The sequence below is a fragment of the Poromitra crassiceps genome (genome assembly GCF_964638095.1).
Source record: "Poromitra crassiceps genome assembly, chromosome: 14".
Classification (NCBI taxonomy): domain Eukaryota; kingdom Metazoa; phylum Chordata; class Actinopteri; order Beryciformes; family Melamphaidae; genus Poromitra; species Poromitra crassiceps.
The window spans coordinates 43,705,740-43,722,299 of NC_139633.1; the positions used below are offsets into that span (position 1 = coordinate 43,705,740).

Here is a 16,560-nt window from a genome sequence, read left to right on the forward strand (position 1 = left end):
GAGATGTCTCTAGTTATTATTCACAAATATAGCTCCACCAGCTGAGAAAAATAGTGTTGGTTGCGCAGGTGTAGGTTGTGCAGGCTCGCGGCCTCGCGAGTTCAGTAGGATAATGTCAAAGGATATGCAGGCAGGCTGTACGCACGTCTCCTCTCCTCTCTGTCCCCACATGCTCACAACAAGCAGTTTCCCTGCTCTTCTGACTGAGCTCATGAATGAGAGAGAGCTCTGTATCTGTCACCGCTTCTAACGGTAAACAAACGCGTTGCATAGTTGCATAGTGCACACCTTCAAACTTGTAACGTTACTACTCACACACTGTTGAAATTAGCAGTGCATAAATGGCACGCCGAGCGCCCAGAGCACACTCTGGCACAAACTGGACCGTTCGTAAATCGGGAGCGCTGTTGGAATATAGCGTTGGGTTATCCAGGGCACTACACTCTCGGAGTGAGCGCACTCGTCAGAACGCCAAGAGATGATGAACTGCTGGTTAAAAAACACAGGGGAAGAGAAAAGAACTGAGGAGAGGAGCTGAGAGCTGAGAGAGAGTGGTAAAGTTTAGTTAGTATTTATTTATTTTTTAAAGAGAGAGAGAGAGAGAAATGTTAGTTAAAAAAAAGGGCCCAGATGAAGCCTGAAAAGTTGTGTTTTAAGTTTTCGCCGAAAGATTGGCAGTGAAGCGGCCGTCCTGACCATAGGAGGGAGCTCGTTCCACCATTGAGGTGCCAGGGACGAGAAGAGTCGCGATCGGGATGAGCGACTTTTGAGCCCCCGTAGCGAAGGAGGGGCGAGGCGTCCTGCACTGGTGGAGGAGCGAAGGGAGCGGTGAGAGGTTTGGAACCTGACCATAGATTGCAGGTACAGAGGAGCTGTCTGGTGTACTGCCCTGTAGGCCAGTACCAGTGTCTTGAATTTGATGCGGGCCGAGATGGGAAGCCAGTGAAGGTCCCGGAAGAGGGGAGTGACGTGAGAGAATTTGGGTTGGTTGAATACCAGACGGGCTGCAGCATTCTGAATGAGCTGAATCGGTCAGATGTCGGCGGCAGGTAGGCCGGCCAGGAGCACGTTGCAGTAGTCCAGGCGGGAGATGATAAGTGACTGGACCAGGAGCTGAGTCGCTTCCCTCGTGAGAAAGGGATGGATTTTGCGGATGTTGTAGAGGGAGAACCTAGCTGTCGCAGCTATGTTGGCCAAGCAAGACAGCTGGTTGTCAAGGATGGAGGTTGTTAGGGACTGGAGATGTAAAATAGCAAAAGCTCTAATCTAGTGCAATGCATCTTTTCTCTTCGGAGATTAATGTTTTTTTGTACGTTGTCCCTGAAAAAAAAAAAAAAGAAAAAAAAAAGATCACCCCAAGGTTCTTAGCTGTTTGGGAGGGAAGCACAGTGGTATTGTCAATGGAGATGGAGAGATCTGCGAGAGGGCAGTCTTTCCCTGGGAGGAAGAGTAGCTCTGTCTTACCAAGATTGAGCTTGAGGTGGTGGGCAGACATCCAGTCACTGACGTCTTTGAGGCATGCAGAGATGCGAGCCTCGATTTGGGTGTCGGAGGGGGGGGGGGGGAGGAAAGGAAAAGCTGGGTGTCAGGGTTGAGGAGGATGGAGAAGGTGGAAAACAGTTTACTGGGGTTGGACGCAGAGCACTGGATTTCAGAGATGAAGAAGGAGGTTTTTGAGGTGAAGTTGGAGTGGATAAGGTGGTAGGAAGAGAGATCTTTAGGGTGATGTGATTTTCTCCATTTCCTCTCAGCTGCCCGAAGCTCTGTTCGATGAGTTTGCAGAGATTCGGTCAGCCATGGAGCAGGGGGAGAGGATCGGGCAGGCTTAGTGGTGAGTGGGCAGAGAGAATCAAGAGCAGAGGAGAGAGAGGATAGAAGAGTGGTGGAAGCCTCGTCAGTGGACAGGCGAGAGAACTGCTCGGCTGAGGGAAGCAAGGAGAAGGACGGTAGAAGAGAGGGAGTTAGGTGAGAGTTTTTAGGTTGCGTCGGGTGGTGGTAGAGTGAGGGGGTGATGGGTGGGAGGTGGGGAGGGAGATGGGAAGAGAGAAGGTGATAAAGTGGTGGTCGGATACAGGAAGAGGAGTCGCAGTGAGGTTAGAGGTGGAGCAGGATCTGGTGAAGACCAGGTCAAGCACATTCCCTGCTTTGTGAGTTGGAGGAGATTGAGAGAGGTAGAGGTCAAAGGATGAGAAGAAGTTAAGGAAAGTCAGAGATTGTAAGGTTACTGGCTGGATGTTGAAATCGCCCAGAAGAATGAGTGGAGTACCATCCTCAGGAAAGACGGAGAGAAGGGTGTCCAGCTCGTCGAGAAAGTCACCAAGCAGACCAGGCGGGCGGTAGATTGCCACGATGTTGAGCTTGATGGGTAGGGAAACGGCAACTGCATGGGACTCAAAAGAGGATATAGAGAGATAAGAGAGATGAGTGACAGTGTAGGTTCATTTGGGAGAGATGAGGAGACCAGTGCCTCCCCCACGGCCAGAGGCTCTAGCAGTGTTTTCAGGAATCATCCAGGTCTCTGTGAGAGCTAGAACGTGGAGGGATTGAGAAAGAGCATGAGCTGAGATGGTCTCAGTTTTCTTAACAGCCGACTGGCAGTTCCAGAGTCCTCCGGCAATAGTAAAAGGACTATTTGTGAGCTTAGGGTAGCAAAGATTACCTGGGTTACTACACCTGAAGATGCCGTGTCTATGGCGTCTATGGGCTGATCTTACAACAGGGATGGGGAAAAGACACATAGTTAGGTAGATAATAGGGGTGGGGGAAAAAATCGATTCACCTAAGTATCGCGATTTTTAATGTCACGATTTTTTGGATCGATCTTTTATTCCAGAATCGATAATCGTGCTGGGTGCTTGCAGTCAGGCCACTCACTGAACAGCAGGCCAGGCGCCGCCTACTGGTTTACTAGTGGTTTTATTACTTTATTAGTTAGTCTGAAGTAATAATTACACTTCAGGGTTAAAGTGGGTGCATCTCATTGTAAAATTGGACTTCAAACGGCCCAAATCTGGCTTCAAACGGCCCAAATTGGGCTTCAAACGGCCCAAATTTCACACGCGTCGGCCCATATCGGCCTGGCCTGCTTGGTATCTAATGCCCGGCCTGAATTATGATCCCAGTCCGCCCCTGTTTTTAACTATATCGCCCAGCCCTACTCATGATATATAATATACAGTCTCTAGTGTATGATTCAACTTTTCCCATGTTCTAATCTACTGTAAAAAAGCAAACAAACTGAAAAAAGAAAAGAAAAAAATAAACAAAAATCGCAATAAATCGTAATATCGAATCGTAATAATCGTAGAATCGCAATACTTAAGAATCGCAATATAAATCGAATCGGCACCCAAGAATCGTGATAGTATCGAATCGGGAGATAAGTGAATCGCCACAGCCCTAGTAACTACAGTGCTGTGCTGTGGACGGCCTACTTGCTGGCTGGCTCACTGCGTGAGAACCGGGCAGCTGACCGCCTCCGTGCGGACGGCTGTCCGCCTTGAGTGTCTGACTAGCCGCGGTAAAGAGCCACGGTAAATAACGATATTCCTGGAATGCAAGTTTAACAAGCCAGTTACATGTCCTTTGCATTCTACATTAAATTAATACATTACCGTTTGGTTTACTTTGTATGTTACGTACTTATTAGTCTCGCTGGCCATCCTCCTCTCCCTTCCGTCCGAGGAGTCTGGCGCCACGGAAACAGGCAACAGGGATAAACCCTCCTCTACTCTACAGCTGCTCTCCCATTGGAGCGACTGTTTCAGTGGCAGCCGGATGTCCGCTCCCCGCTTATTACAAACTCTGTCATTGGCTCCGACCATGTCAATCAGAGCGGCTTCCGCTCCCTCTTCCCTGTGTGTCGCTGTAAATAGTGCCCTGCCGCCTCAGTGAAAACAACGCTAACTAGCTAGCAAGCTAACGGCAGAAACCTACACGCTAGCTCGTCGCTGAAAACGGCAAGTTGGATTGTTGAAAACTATTTTCCAAGGGCACTGCCGCTAAGCGCCGCCCATCGCAATCCCACTAAGGAGACCCTTTGGCGCCAGACTCCTCTCACGGTAGGGAGGGGAGGCTGGCCAGCGAGACTACATACTTATTGGCCAAGAATATTAACATTTATGGGCTAGAAAAGTCCAGTCCAGTCCACTGCCCAGGCACTAGGCAGTGGACTGGACTGCCTAGTGTGGTGTGTGTGCTGTGCCTTGTGTGTAGGTGTGTGTGTGTGTGTGTGTGTGTGTGTGTGTGTGTGTGCTGTGTGTGCTGTGTGTGCTGTGCCTTTGTGCGCGTCTGTGTGCGATTGACAGCGGGTATCGTCTCATGTTTTTCTGTGCGACCTGACCGGCTTCTCGTGTCTCAGGTTCTCTGAGCGGACTGAGCGTGCTCAGAGAGGAGCTGCACTGAGTGCGTGCAGGAACAAGATGAGTCTGCTGCACTGACGTACAAGGTGAGGCTCACACACACACACACACACACACACACACGCACACGCACACGCACACGCACACAGACACACACACAGACACACACACACACACACACACACACACACACACACACACACACACACACAGACACACACACACACACACACACACACACACACACACACACACAGGCTGCTTGGCCTTGGCTCTCTCCTCTCTGGAACAAAGGTCTCTTTCTCACTTTGTCCTCGTCTCTTGCCTGAGAAATAAGTAGAAGTGAGAGTGAGTCTCATACGAGTCATGCTGTACATTTATCTGATCAATTTGATGAACATCACTTTGCAAATATTTGTAGCGTTATTTAACCACCGTCTTCACAAGCTAGCATGACATGGCCGGTATCAGTCGATGGCTGAAGTCAGGGGTTTTCAAAGTGTGGCAGAGTGAGCCTCCCCTCAGAGAACATATAGACAGCTGCCCCCCCCCCTCCTCCTCCCCCTCCATTGATTATTGCCATTATTGTTGTATGGTCCACTCGGGCATAACGACTTCCACAAATGTTGTCAACATCTTTATCCTTCTTTTTTCCAAATATCTTCTTTTAAACATTTTAAACATCTTCATCTGAAGGACTTTTCATCTTTTTTTTCCACATCTTTATTATAACTAGTGGGATACCCGCCCCGTGCAGTGTGTCGAGTGTAAATGTTGCCTTCTCTGCATGTTCAACTCATTGACTATGTGTCTGCAGGCTGGCCAGTGCGGATAGACACTTCTCCAGGCCCATACATCTTGTAACATTTGTCGGAAATAGCTCGCTAACAGATGCAAAAACATGAGCATTAGAGCCCGACCGATATGGGATTTTTGAAACCGATACCGATACCGATTTTAGGGGAAAAAAAAATACCGATAACCGATATATCGGCCGATTTTTTTTTTTTTTTTTTTATCAAATGTTTATCCCCCATTAGTGCTAATCCCCCATTAGTGCTAATTTTTTATTTATTTATCCTGGTTGCTGCTCCACCCTCTGCCGATCTGGGGAGAGCCGAAAACTGGCTCCATGCTTCCACATGGGCAGTTAGCCAGCCGCTTCTTTTCACCTGACAGGGGAAGCTTCACCGGTAGGACATAGCACGTGGGAGGATCACGCTATTCCAACGAGTTCCCCTCCCTCCGAACAGGCGCCCTTAACGACCAGAGGATGCACCACATCAGCAACCCTCAAATATCAAACACTTGACAAAGATATGATTGAGTTGACATGAATTGAAATATGTGATGTAGGCAGGATATTTTACAGCTTATTAATAAACTCAATACAATGAAACAGTAAACTTAACTGGGAATTTAATAATTATAAATAACTAGAAATACAAAAACACAATAGAACAAATAGTTAAGAAAAAATATCAAATATACACAACATGCTGTCCATGCTGTCTATAACTTATATATATACAGTATATATATATAAAAAAAAAAAGAAATCGGCGCCAAATATGACCGATACCGATATATCGGTAATCGCCAATATCGCCAATATCGGCCGATTATATCGACGGGGCGATAATATCGGTCAGGCTCTAATGAGCATATATGTGTTTGATGTACATACAAAGAACTGCCGCGATTTGTGAAACACGCCTTTTAAAAAATCTTCGATTTCCTTCTCCCTGGTTTCTCCTCTGACAGCATTAGAAATTTCACCTCTGCCTGTCTAATATACAAAGTTCTACATGGACTGGCGCCGCCTCCTCTTGCTGACTTTATCAAATATCGTGCGACCGCCAACTCGACCCGTGTCACCCGGGCCATTACGAACAAGGTCTGTGAGGTCCCCTTTAGAAAAACTTCCTTTAGTCAGAAGACCCTATCCTTCATGGGAAGCACTCTCTGGAATAATCTACCTCCCTCGATTAGAGAATGCCCGAGTCTCGCCACCTTCAAAGGCCAGTTGAAAATATGGCTCAGATCAAACCAACAATGTGATCACAATTAACATACTTAACAGATCATTTGCCATGTTTTGCAGCATGCTCTGTGTGTTTTATTTATTTTATTTATTTTAGGTTTCACTAACCTTTTATACTATTAATTTTTTTTTGGTACTATAAACTGTGTGTTTTAATCATTTTTGGTTTTACTAACTTTCTGTACTTTTAATCTTTGTTGTATTATTAATTTTTCTTTCGCTTTCATGATTACATCAACCTGCCATGGGACTACAGGTGGAAACTAGCCCTTGGGCTACAACCTGGCATATTTACTGTACGGCTGTACTGTTCATTAATGTGTAAAGTCCCATTCTTTAAATAAATGAATCTGAATCTGAATCTGAATCTGAGCTCGTCTCAACAGAGGCAGCCAGACTGTGGGCGCTCCGCCCCCGGCTGATTCGTGCGGTGGAGGCTGCACAGAGATGGCCTCCCTCCGTTTTTGTGGGATTGAAAAGGTTTTAATGCCACCTAGGGGGTGGAGACCACAATCTGCTTTTGAAGAGAAGGGAGACGACGTGGATTTTCACACTCCGTCCAGACGCTGTTCCCGAAGGGACTCCATGACAAACTGTTACTAAATGTAATGCTATAATCTGGCAACCAGGCCTATAGCTATTTATTGATATATATTTAAATGTCCACTTTCTTATATATATATATTAGCCTACCCAGACCAGTTTGTTGTTGTATCTTTCTATTTTTCTATTTGCTACTTTTATAATATCTGGAATATGGATGTTTGCAAGATTATTGAGCACTGTCCTTTATAGTATTCAAGTGTATCTAATGCCTTCTTCCTCTGATTGAGTACCCATTTACTTGTAATCACCTCAAGGTGCTCAGCCAGGTTATGTCCTCTTCTCCTATTGGATGATTGGCTGATGGAGGCACCTCCGATGATGTGTATATATGGAGATATGTGTCGCCCATAACACTTGATGAAGGTCTGCTGTAATACAATAAAATATATTCTCCATGGAAGGCGAGACAAGATGTCATGGCAGACATGAGTGACAGGAGAGATCCTCCTCTGATCTGGAAGCCATTTTCTCTCTCAGTGAAGCTGAAAATGAACCGGACAGAGATTAGATATATTAACCCATTGATACCTGATGCAGCATTTGTGTGTGTATCCCTTTAAGACTGCGAACCTCAAATCTCTGGCAGTTGGCTCTTACGTCGTATGGTGACTTAAGCCTCTTCTAAACATGGAGCCTTTGTTTAGAAACAGCTCGAAATGGTCCGTATTCTCTCTGCCGATGGCGAGTAGAGTGGGCGGGAGCGTGTATCGATAAAAAGAAACGTGATATGGAAACAGCTTTAGCGAATCCTTAACCAAACTCGATTCAAAAACATGCAGTTTTAACGGAAGATGCATTCCGACGCATTCAGGCGATAACGTGGGCTGGCAATGTGCCAGAAAAAGTGAGCGCTTGCCTTTGTTACATCGCCCAAAAGCCGCCAGTCAAAATAGTGGTCGCACCGTCGCACTAACATTACACTGTGGATGATTTTACAAGTGGCATTCAAGTCATATCTGACTAGTTTTCAATTTATTTCTTCCCACAAAAGTTAGGCTATATGTCTTGATATAGGCTGATGCAACTCTTGCATTTTTACATAGCCTACAAGACAGACAGGTCGGGAGGAAAAGAAACCATTTAAGCCGTTTGCAGCACTTGAGGAAACCGTGAGTTTGCTCGTTTAATTCGTTGATATAAGCGATTGCCTGAACGATTAATTAATCGTCTACGTGAACCTTACCGGGTACTTAGCCTATGCAGCAGGCTAAAAGTAGTAGGCTATCATCTCCTTGTTGCATTTTTAAACTGGCAGATGGGGGAGAAAGAAAGATTCAACTTTTACTTTTTTAAATCACCTAATTTGGCTCTCTTACAAATAATCCAGCCACGTAACTAATGCTACGTCCATTCATGAAAATAATGATCACTGGGACATTAATGGTTTGTAAAGTGCCACCACCCGCCCACTCAGACATACATGATCCGGAACATGAGCTGCCGGTGTTAAACAACAGCCGTTTTTCCAATAATGCGGATCCTATACTAGGGGTTCAGATGGTCATGATCCACACTCACAGGAGTGCGCATGAGGCGGCTAATTGTTTCTAAACATGCAGGCCAACCGGCTAGCAGCTGGTTATAATCCGGATTTCACTGCATGTTTAGAAATAGTGTATATATATATAGTGTACTCACCACGTGATGAAATAATCCAACGTTACAGGAAACGGTAATCTCCTAAGTAAATCCATAGCCAGAACTAAGCCAGAACCAAAGTTACTTCCGCGTTTGCCTGAGGCACATGTGCTGTGTGCAGTGATCCGACTTCCTGGTATGCTTTACTTTGAAAATGACCGTATCCCGTAACGTTGGATTATTATTTGATGGCGTGGTGAGTACACGAGTCACAGCATGTACATGTGCGTGTGTCTGGTGCTGTTGTAATGTGTATTTTGGGTAACTGAACGGGGGTAGGCAGCTGTATCGTATACTCCCATTGTAGTGCTAAGTTCACTTGCAGTGAGGGGTGTACCACACTTTGTACTGCACGAACTGTACTGTACTACAGTTTCTGTACTGAAACTCTCAAAATGTTATAGTTATAACTTATAGTTATAGTTCTATAGTTGACATGCTAACGTTAGCCTCATTCAGATCAATGGGGTTGACATGCTAACGTTAGCCTTGTTCAGATCAATGGCGCTGCACTTCCTCTGCTGGAAACACACTTCTGCTGAGATCAATCTGTAGCCTGGGGCTCGCTCGCTGTCCACACACACACACACACACACACATTCAAAAGCGCACGTATACACACACACACACACACACTCTCTCTCTCTCTCTCTGCTGTGTATGCAGAGAGAGAGATGGGTGAGGGAGTGGGGTAGTGGAAAGAGAGAGTGCAGTTGTCATTCAGGCGTTGTGGAGAGCGGTTGGCAGGGCGAGCGGGCGGCGTGCGTTCTACCTCGTCTAACGCTTCTCTTCCTGACAGGACTGACCCCACACAGGAAGGAAGGAAGGAAAGACGCTGAGGGCGCAGGATGGCGAGCGCGGCCCCGGCCAGGAAGCCATACCGTAAGGCTCCGCCGCAGCACCGCGAGACACGCAACGCCCCGCCCCCTGCCGCGCTGCAGCCCGACGCCAGCCAGGTAAACAACACCCCCCCCAAACTGAATAGGGTATAGGACACGCCCACCCATTTTGAAGGTTTTTTTATTTCTGGTTTGACTTCCTGATGTGCGGCCCAAGGTCATGTGACATGTCAGCTTAAGGTCATGTGACATGTCAGCTTAAGGTCATGTGACATGTCAGCTTAAGGTCATGTGACATGTCAGCTTAAGGTCATGTGACATGTCAGCTTGCGTTCACGAATGAGCCCAGAGTTGTAGTGCCTAGGGCCATAGAGAGAGAGGGAGCTCCAGAAAACGGCTCTTGGTGGATTTGGAGAAAAACTGGCTCATAAATGAGAATCAAAAGAGCCGTTTTTGACATTGAGTGACACCCCATGTAATTGGACGGGAAATTCTGTTTCTGGGGCTGCAAGGCGTCACGTGACGTGTAATACCGAGCTTGGCCATCATGTTCAATTTGCTGCATGGCCCAGAGCTGGGTGCTTGCTCTCTCCCCCGACAGCCGCAGATCCCCCGCCCACCCGCCTCCTCGCTGCCCCCGGCCGCCGACGTCTCCAGTCTGTCCACCCTGGAGCTCTGCGTTCTGCCGCCTCCACGCATCATCAGCCAAAGCCGCCGCACCGTGCCTCCCCAAACCACCAGCACCCACGGTCTCATGGTGCCGCCAAGCCTGGAGCCTGGAGGAGAATGTCACAACCAACGCCTCCGGACCCAGACCACCCGCACCCGGACCCAGACCTCCACACAGACCCAGACCCAGACCCCTGCCCGGACCCGGACCCCCATCTGTACCCAAACCCCCCCTCGGACCCGGCCAGCCACACGGAACCAGAGCGCCACCCGGACCCAGACACCCACTCGGACCAAGACCCCCACTTGGACCCCTGGGGCTCCCCCTAAGGGCATCCTGAAACAGTCCAACTCGCTCGGCGTTCACCACGCCTATGACATCATCAAGAAGTCCAAGTGGGTGGAGCTGCTGGATGATGGGCGGCGGCCCCCCGCACGCTCTCTGGACCGAGGGGCGGAGCTAGGGTGCCCACACGCCCCGCCCTCCGCCAGAAGGTCGTCAGATACGCTTTCACCCGGCAGGAAGGCACAGGCTCTGGAGGAGAAGGTCCACTTCTCCAGCTTCCTGGATGACATTACCCGCAGCGTGCTCAGCCCCACCCACCTCACGCTGCTGGGCAGGAGGGCGTCCAGGGGGCGGGGTCAGACCGAGAGCTCCGCCCACCGCCCCACCCACACGGAGGATGCGGGCAGGAGCCGGCGCTGGGATGGCTGGGTGGCGGCACTGCAGCGACCCAGGAGGCAGGAGGGGGCGGGGCCTGAGGAGAAGGGGGCGGGGCCTGTGGAGAAGACGGCGGGGCTGAGTGGAGGCTCCTCAGCAGCTCAGACTCCTCCCTCTGGTCTCTCTGTTTTATCCTACATCAAGGTAGGTTATCATGAGAGAGCCTTCGTCTACACATATCACGTCAAGTTTGATTATATAACCCTAATTTACAAGCATGTCTCAGAGGACTTTACAGAGAATGTCTCTATCTAGGTCTAGCTAAATTTCTCGATAATCTAGATATGATCAAATTCATTAAAAACACTTAGACAGCAGATTGATTACCTGTGCTCTAGTCTGACTCACTATAAGCAGGCTGCGGGGATAAGCTCTGCCATTGGCTCCGAGTTTGAGAAGAAGGGAATCCCTTTCCGCTCCCTGCGTGTCGCTCTCAAATGCCTCCACTGCTGTGAAACAACAACAACAATGCTAGCTAGCAAAAAATAGCAAGCTACATGCTGAAAATGGCAAGATTTGGATTGTGTAATAAAGTGACAGATACGTAGCTCTCATTGACGAGCTCAGAGAGCAGGGAGAAGTCTGCTAACATTACGTTGAGCCCAGCTGAATAAATTAATAAGATTTCATGGCAAATAATAATATCCACACTCCGTGTCTAACGCTAATTTGACCGCTACGTCGGACTGAGAGCAGTTGGATGAAAATCCAGATGATCAGGACAGATGAGGAGCTTTTTTTCACGAGTTTATAAGCCTAGAAGAAAGTCATATGAGCCGCGGATGGTGCTGAGCTGAGTCCCATATATATATATATATATATAGATCCTTTCAAAAAGAATTGAATGTCATGGGGAAGTTAGTTTTTTCCATAATTCTTTTCAAAAAGTGAAACTTTCATAGATTATAGATTAGAGGTCGACCGATATTGCTTTTTCAATGGCCGATGCCGATCTTTAGAGAGCAGGGCGGCCGATGGCCGATATATAATGCCGATTATTTTAGTTTTTTTCATTCGATAAAATACGATTAAAATAAACTCCTCAAAAAAAGTTCGGAAACTTTATTTCGCTCGATTACTTCTCCCTTTTAATAATACCAATTGGTATTGTATTTTATATCGTTGGAAAGCCTGATTAGTCACCTTTACAACGAGGATTGTGCATTTGTGGAATGAGAAACACACAGCTAAACGTGTGGGTAGCGCCCCCAAAAAATGTGCCAAAATCTCCTGCAATATTCTTCTGTTGGTATTTTCTTTTTAAGAAATCTAGTAGCCTAGATTTCCATTATCCATTCATGTACATTGAAAATCGAATATAACATTACACTGTAGGCCTACATCTAATATAAGATGTTATCTTAGCCAGTACAGTAACATGTTTCTGATTATTCTTTTTATTAAATAGAAAAATACATTGGGTTATGCGGTATAGATTTCAGTAGTGACTGGTAGGCTATAGTGAGAGCAGTATGTCAGAGAACTCATTCATGCACTGTTCTATACATTAACAATAATAATAATGTAACTGTTTAGATTTGCTGTCATTTGATGGGAGAAGTGTGTTTGCAAAATATGATGGTGAGGTGACTGAGGAAACCGTTACAGTAGGCTCATGGGTGCCTGAGAAGACTCACATTCCTAGCTTTCAAAGCTCAATAGCCTATATACTCTCACTAACTCTTATACGTTTACTGTCTGTAACGCTATGATTGCAGCCAGGGGGGATGCATGTAGCCTACTGTGAAACGCTCGGGTTGATAAGAATGACAACATAACGTAGACGCAAGCCAGTCCAATCGTCCGTCTGCCACGAGTCAATCCAACATTATTTACAGCAGGTTGCATGAGCTCAAAACGTTTTCACGCATTAAATAACAACTGTCCCAAGACATGTTTTCGTATGTTACGTTTGTATGAACTTTTGACAGGCTCGGGTAGACTGTATAGGAGGAATGCTACGCTATCTCATTAAACAGTAAACACACACGCGAGCGCGCACGCACGCACACACGGAGCTATTTAGCCTACTACTAGGAAGCTGTTCCTTCAGCAAAACACTGTTGGCAAGTAGCGTTAACGCTAGCTTTTGGACTCCCCCTTGTTGAATCTCTAACCCACATTAATGCGACCTGCTGTAAACGTTGGAATGACTCGTCGCTTGAGACGAGTTGAACTGGCTTGCGTCTGGTTGTTTCAGTTTCTAATGACATGCGTCCCCCCGCAAATTTCGGGCTGCAATCAATGTTAACGTTACAGACAGTAAACTTATAAGAGTGAGTGAGAGTATATGTTGAGCTTTGAAAGCTAGGAGTGGGAATCTTACCGTAGTTTTCTTAGTTTAAGATCCAGCAAGCATGTATCACAGTAAGTGAGGACTCGACACAGAACAGACACCGCAGCTATCCCAAAGCCAAGGAAAGGGGAGGGGTGAAAGGGGAGGGGTGAGCAGCCTGTGAACACTTGTAAACCGACATTTCTCCGCGGAGTTTAACACTACAATGTTAGTTTCTTCCAGATAGGAACCCCCGCTAAATAATAATAATAACAATAATAATAATAATAATAATAATAATAAATAATAATAATTGTAATAAAAAATCGGCCTTGTGAGCAAGGCAGAGGCCGATGCCGATTAATTAAAAATGCCAATAATCGGCCCTAATTAATCGGCCAGCCGATTAATCGGTCGACCTCTATTATAGATTCATTACACACAAAGTGAAATATTTCTAGCCTTCATTTTTTTCATTTTTCATAATTTTGGCTTACAGCTCGAGAAACCCCCCAAAACAGTATTTCAAGAAATTAGAATAGTGTGAAGAAAATCAGCAGTTACTTCTCAGTTGTGACTGACTCCAGCCTCAGTCCACTCCTTCTGAATCTCCGCAAAAAAAAAAAAATCGTCTTTCCTTGACAATCCGCTGAAGCCCACGGTCATCCATGGTATTTCCATGATATTCAAATTTTTTGGAAAGGATCTGTATATTACTTTTTATTTATATATATATATATATATATATATATATATATATATATATATATATATATATATATATACTGACAGTATATATATATATGTACAGTATATACAGTATACTAATGTTTTTGTGTAACCCCCCCAGACGTTAGAAGCTTCGATTACGATCGATTTTATCTCCCTGAAGTGTCGAAGCTCTAAATATGGTATTTGGGACAACACTAGTAGTAGCTAAATCTGTGGTTGGAAAAAGTATTTTTTTAACGGAATATCTTAGTTACAAGCAGTGTTTGGAACATTACTTTAAAAAAGTAATATATTACTCATTGCTCATTAGTCTTTTCAAAAGTAATATTATTACTTTACTTATTACTCCCTGCCAAAAGTAATTTGTTATATTACTCGTTATATTACTTTTCCGTTACATCCCACAAAATTGGTTTTACGTCCTTTCTCATCAAAATGCAGACTTTGCATATGTGTAGGCCTATATACTGTAGGTCTATTAATGACTTTGCCAGAGCACAGCTAAAGCAAGCTTCAAACTAGCATTTGTTTCTACAGCCTAATATGCATGAATCCATAAGTTACTCGCCCCTACATAACCCTAACCCTACATGTATGTTCCCCTGTTCTCCATTCCTCTGTGATCCACTCTAATAAGTTACCTTGATGAAGAGCACACCTGGCTCACACACAATCTTTTAAACAGCTTCTGTTTTCAATAACGCAGTAAGTGCACTGCCAACGTATTCTCAATACGCATTGTACATGGATAACAAGTTTGTGTCACAAATAACGTTAGCCCTGCAAAAACAATAACATAGCAATATGTTACATTGACGTCCGCCAGCAGTAGACAGTGTGCCCTTGTGAGATTTAACGTTACATTTCTCTGTATTTGAACAGTTTTACGGTTTCTCTGCTTACCTTTGGTGGTTACTAACGTTAGTCATGACTGAGGTTCATGTTGTTGTGCTGTGCTCATAAGTCGTAACGCTAACGTTAGGGATGTGTTGGGAGGGTTGAGGTTGTGTTTTTCACAGTGGAAAGAGTCTTAGTACCTGGACACAGGTTTGCCTTTGATGTTCTTGTCACCTTTCTTCACGACAAAATCAAAGTAATGAGAAGATATCCAGCCGCTGAACGCTCACATTCCTCCATGGCAGGCTCTGCTGTGGTCTGTGGTGACGTCACGCGTTGTTGTTGTCACGTTAAATGCCATGCTGCTTGGAGCATGTTTGGTCACGTGAACGCCGACTGCGTGTCGTTTTGCGGCACGTCACAATCACAACAAAAGTAATATGTAACGAGTTGTTTTATCTTGCGGTAACGGTAATATTATTGCTTATATTTTATTAGTAATTCGTTACACTACTCGTTACTGGGAAAAGTAATATTATTACAATAATGCGTTACTAGTAACGCGTTACTTCCGAACACTGGTTACAAGGGGCAGCTTAGTGTTTATATATGTGTGGTGTGTGTGGAGTTTTGGAACTCAAGTTAGCTTGCTAGGTCAGCACTAACCCTGCGTCACCTGGCTCTCTCTTACAACAACACAGAGGAGAGAGGTGACCACGCCCATTTAGGAGACCGGCAGAGTACCATTTATTCTTAAGCGAGTACGGTGTCTCTATATTTAAAGGTCTCTGAGGAGAGACAGAGGGTCATTAGTGCTTAACTTCCTGCTTTTAGTTGCTCTGTCCGGTGTTTTGTGTCCGTTGGCTCTCGGGTTGCGTTGCTCCGTCCGACGGCGGCACCAAAAATAGCTGCAGGTCTCATCGTCAGTGCGTCTGGATCACAACCTCAACCTTTTCTGCTAATTATACCCCAGACTGAAACTATAGACAGCTGAAGAGACACAGCACTTTCTCCACCATCTCCATCTCGAAGGCCATATGAAATCAGTTTTATTTTTGTCCAAATTCCGCTTTATTTTTTACCCAAATTCCGTTTTTCCATTTTAAATTTAGGCGTTAGGATAATCTCTCTTCTCTCTTTTTCTGATGACTTGATGACTCTTCGACATTTGTCTCAAAGTGAAAACCAAGTTGTGAGGTGACGTAAGGGTCCCACGCAAGACCGACCCCCCTCTCAAAATCCCTCAATCAAAAAATAGAATAAATTATCTAGGCCTATTTTACAATGATGACATCATTTAGGTTACTACATTAATTTGGTCTACATTTGATTTTGATAATTTGGCCTACTTTTATCAATTTCAGCCAAATTATGGAACATTCTGCAATGTCCAATGTTTTAAAGTTTTTATCAATAGCGAGAACTAACAGAGAGGCTTCCCTCTCTAACATAAGTTACTTCCTCTTTTGCCTGAGGTGCATGCGCTGTGTGCAGTCATTAGTACAGCGCATGCACCTCAGGCAAAAGACTTTGGTTAGAGAGGGAACCCTCTCGCTATAGATCTACTTCGAAAATGATCGTATCCTGTAACTTTGGATTATTATTTCATCGCGTGGTGAGTACACAAGTCACAGTGTTTCTGGCGCTTTTGGAATGTGTATTTTGGGCGACTGAATGGGGGTAGGCAGCGGTACCATAGACTGCCATTGTAGTGCTAAGCTAACTAGCAATGAGGGGTTAAACACACTTTCTAATGCACGCACAGAGGAGAGAAAGGCATCTACATTATAGTTTTACTATCGGGAATATGACAAATAGGCGAATCTCCAAAAATGTTT

At 45.5% G+C, this 16,560-nt stretch overlaps 1 protein-coding gene across 1 annotated transcript in view; it reads left to right on the forward strand.

The window, feature by feature from the left end:
- The window catches only part of tjap1 (tight junction associated protein 1 (peripheral)), a gene marked incomplete at its 3' end in the record, with an annotated part of 96,956 nt that overhangs the window by 17,478 nt on the left and 62,918 nt on the right, over positions 1–16,560 (forward strand). The window contains exons 2-3 of the mRNA XM_083651051.1: positions 4,361–4,447; positions 9,449–9,605. Coding sequence (XP_083507177.1) covers positions 9,498–9,605 — 108 coding nt within the window. The 5' untranslated portion in view covers positions 4,361–4,447; positions 9,449–9,497. The remainder of the gene's footprint in view (positions 1–4,360; positions 4,448–9,448; positions 9,606–16,560) is intronic.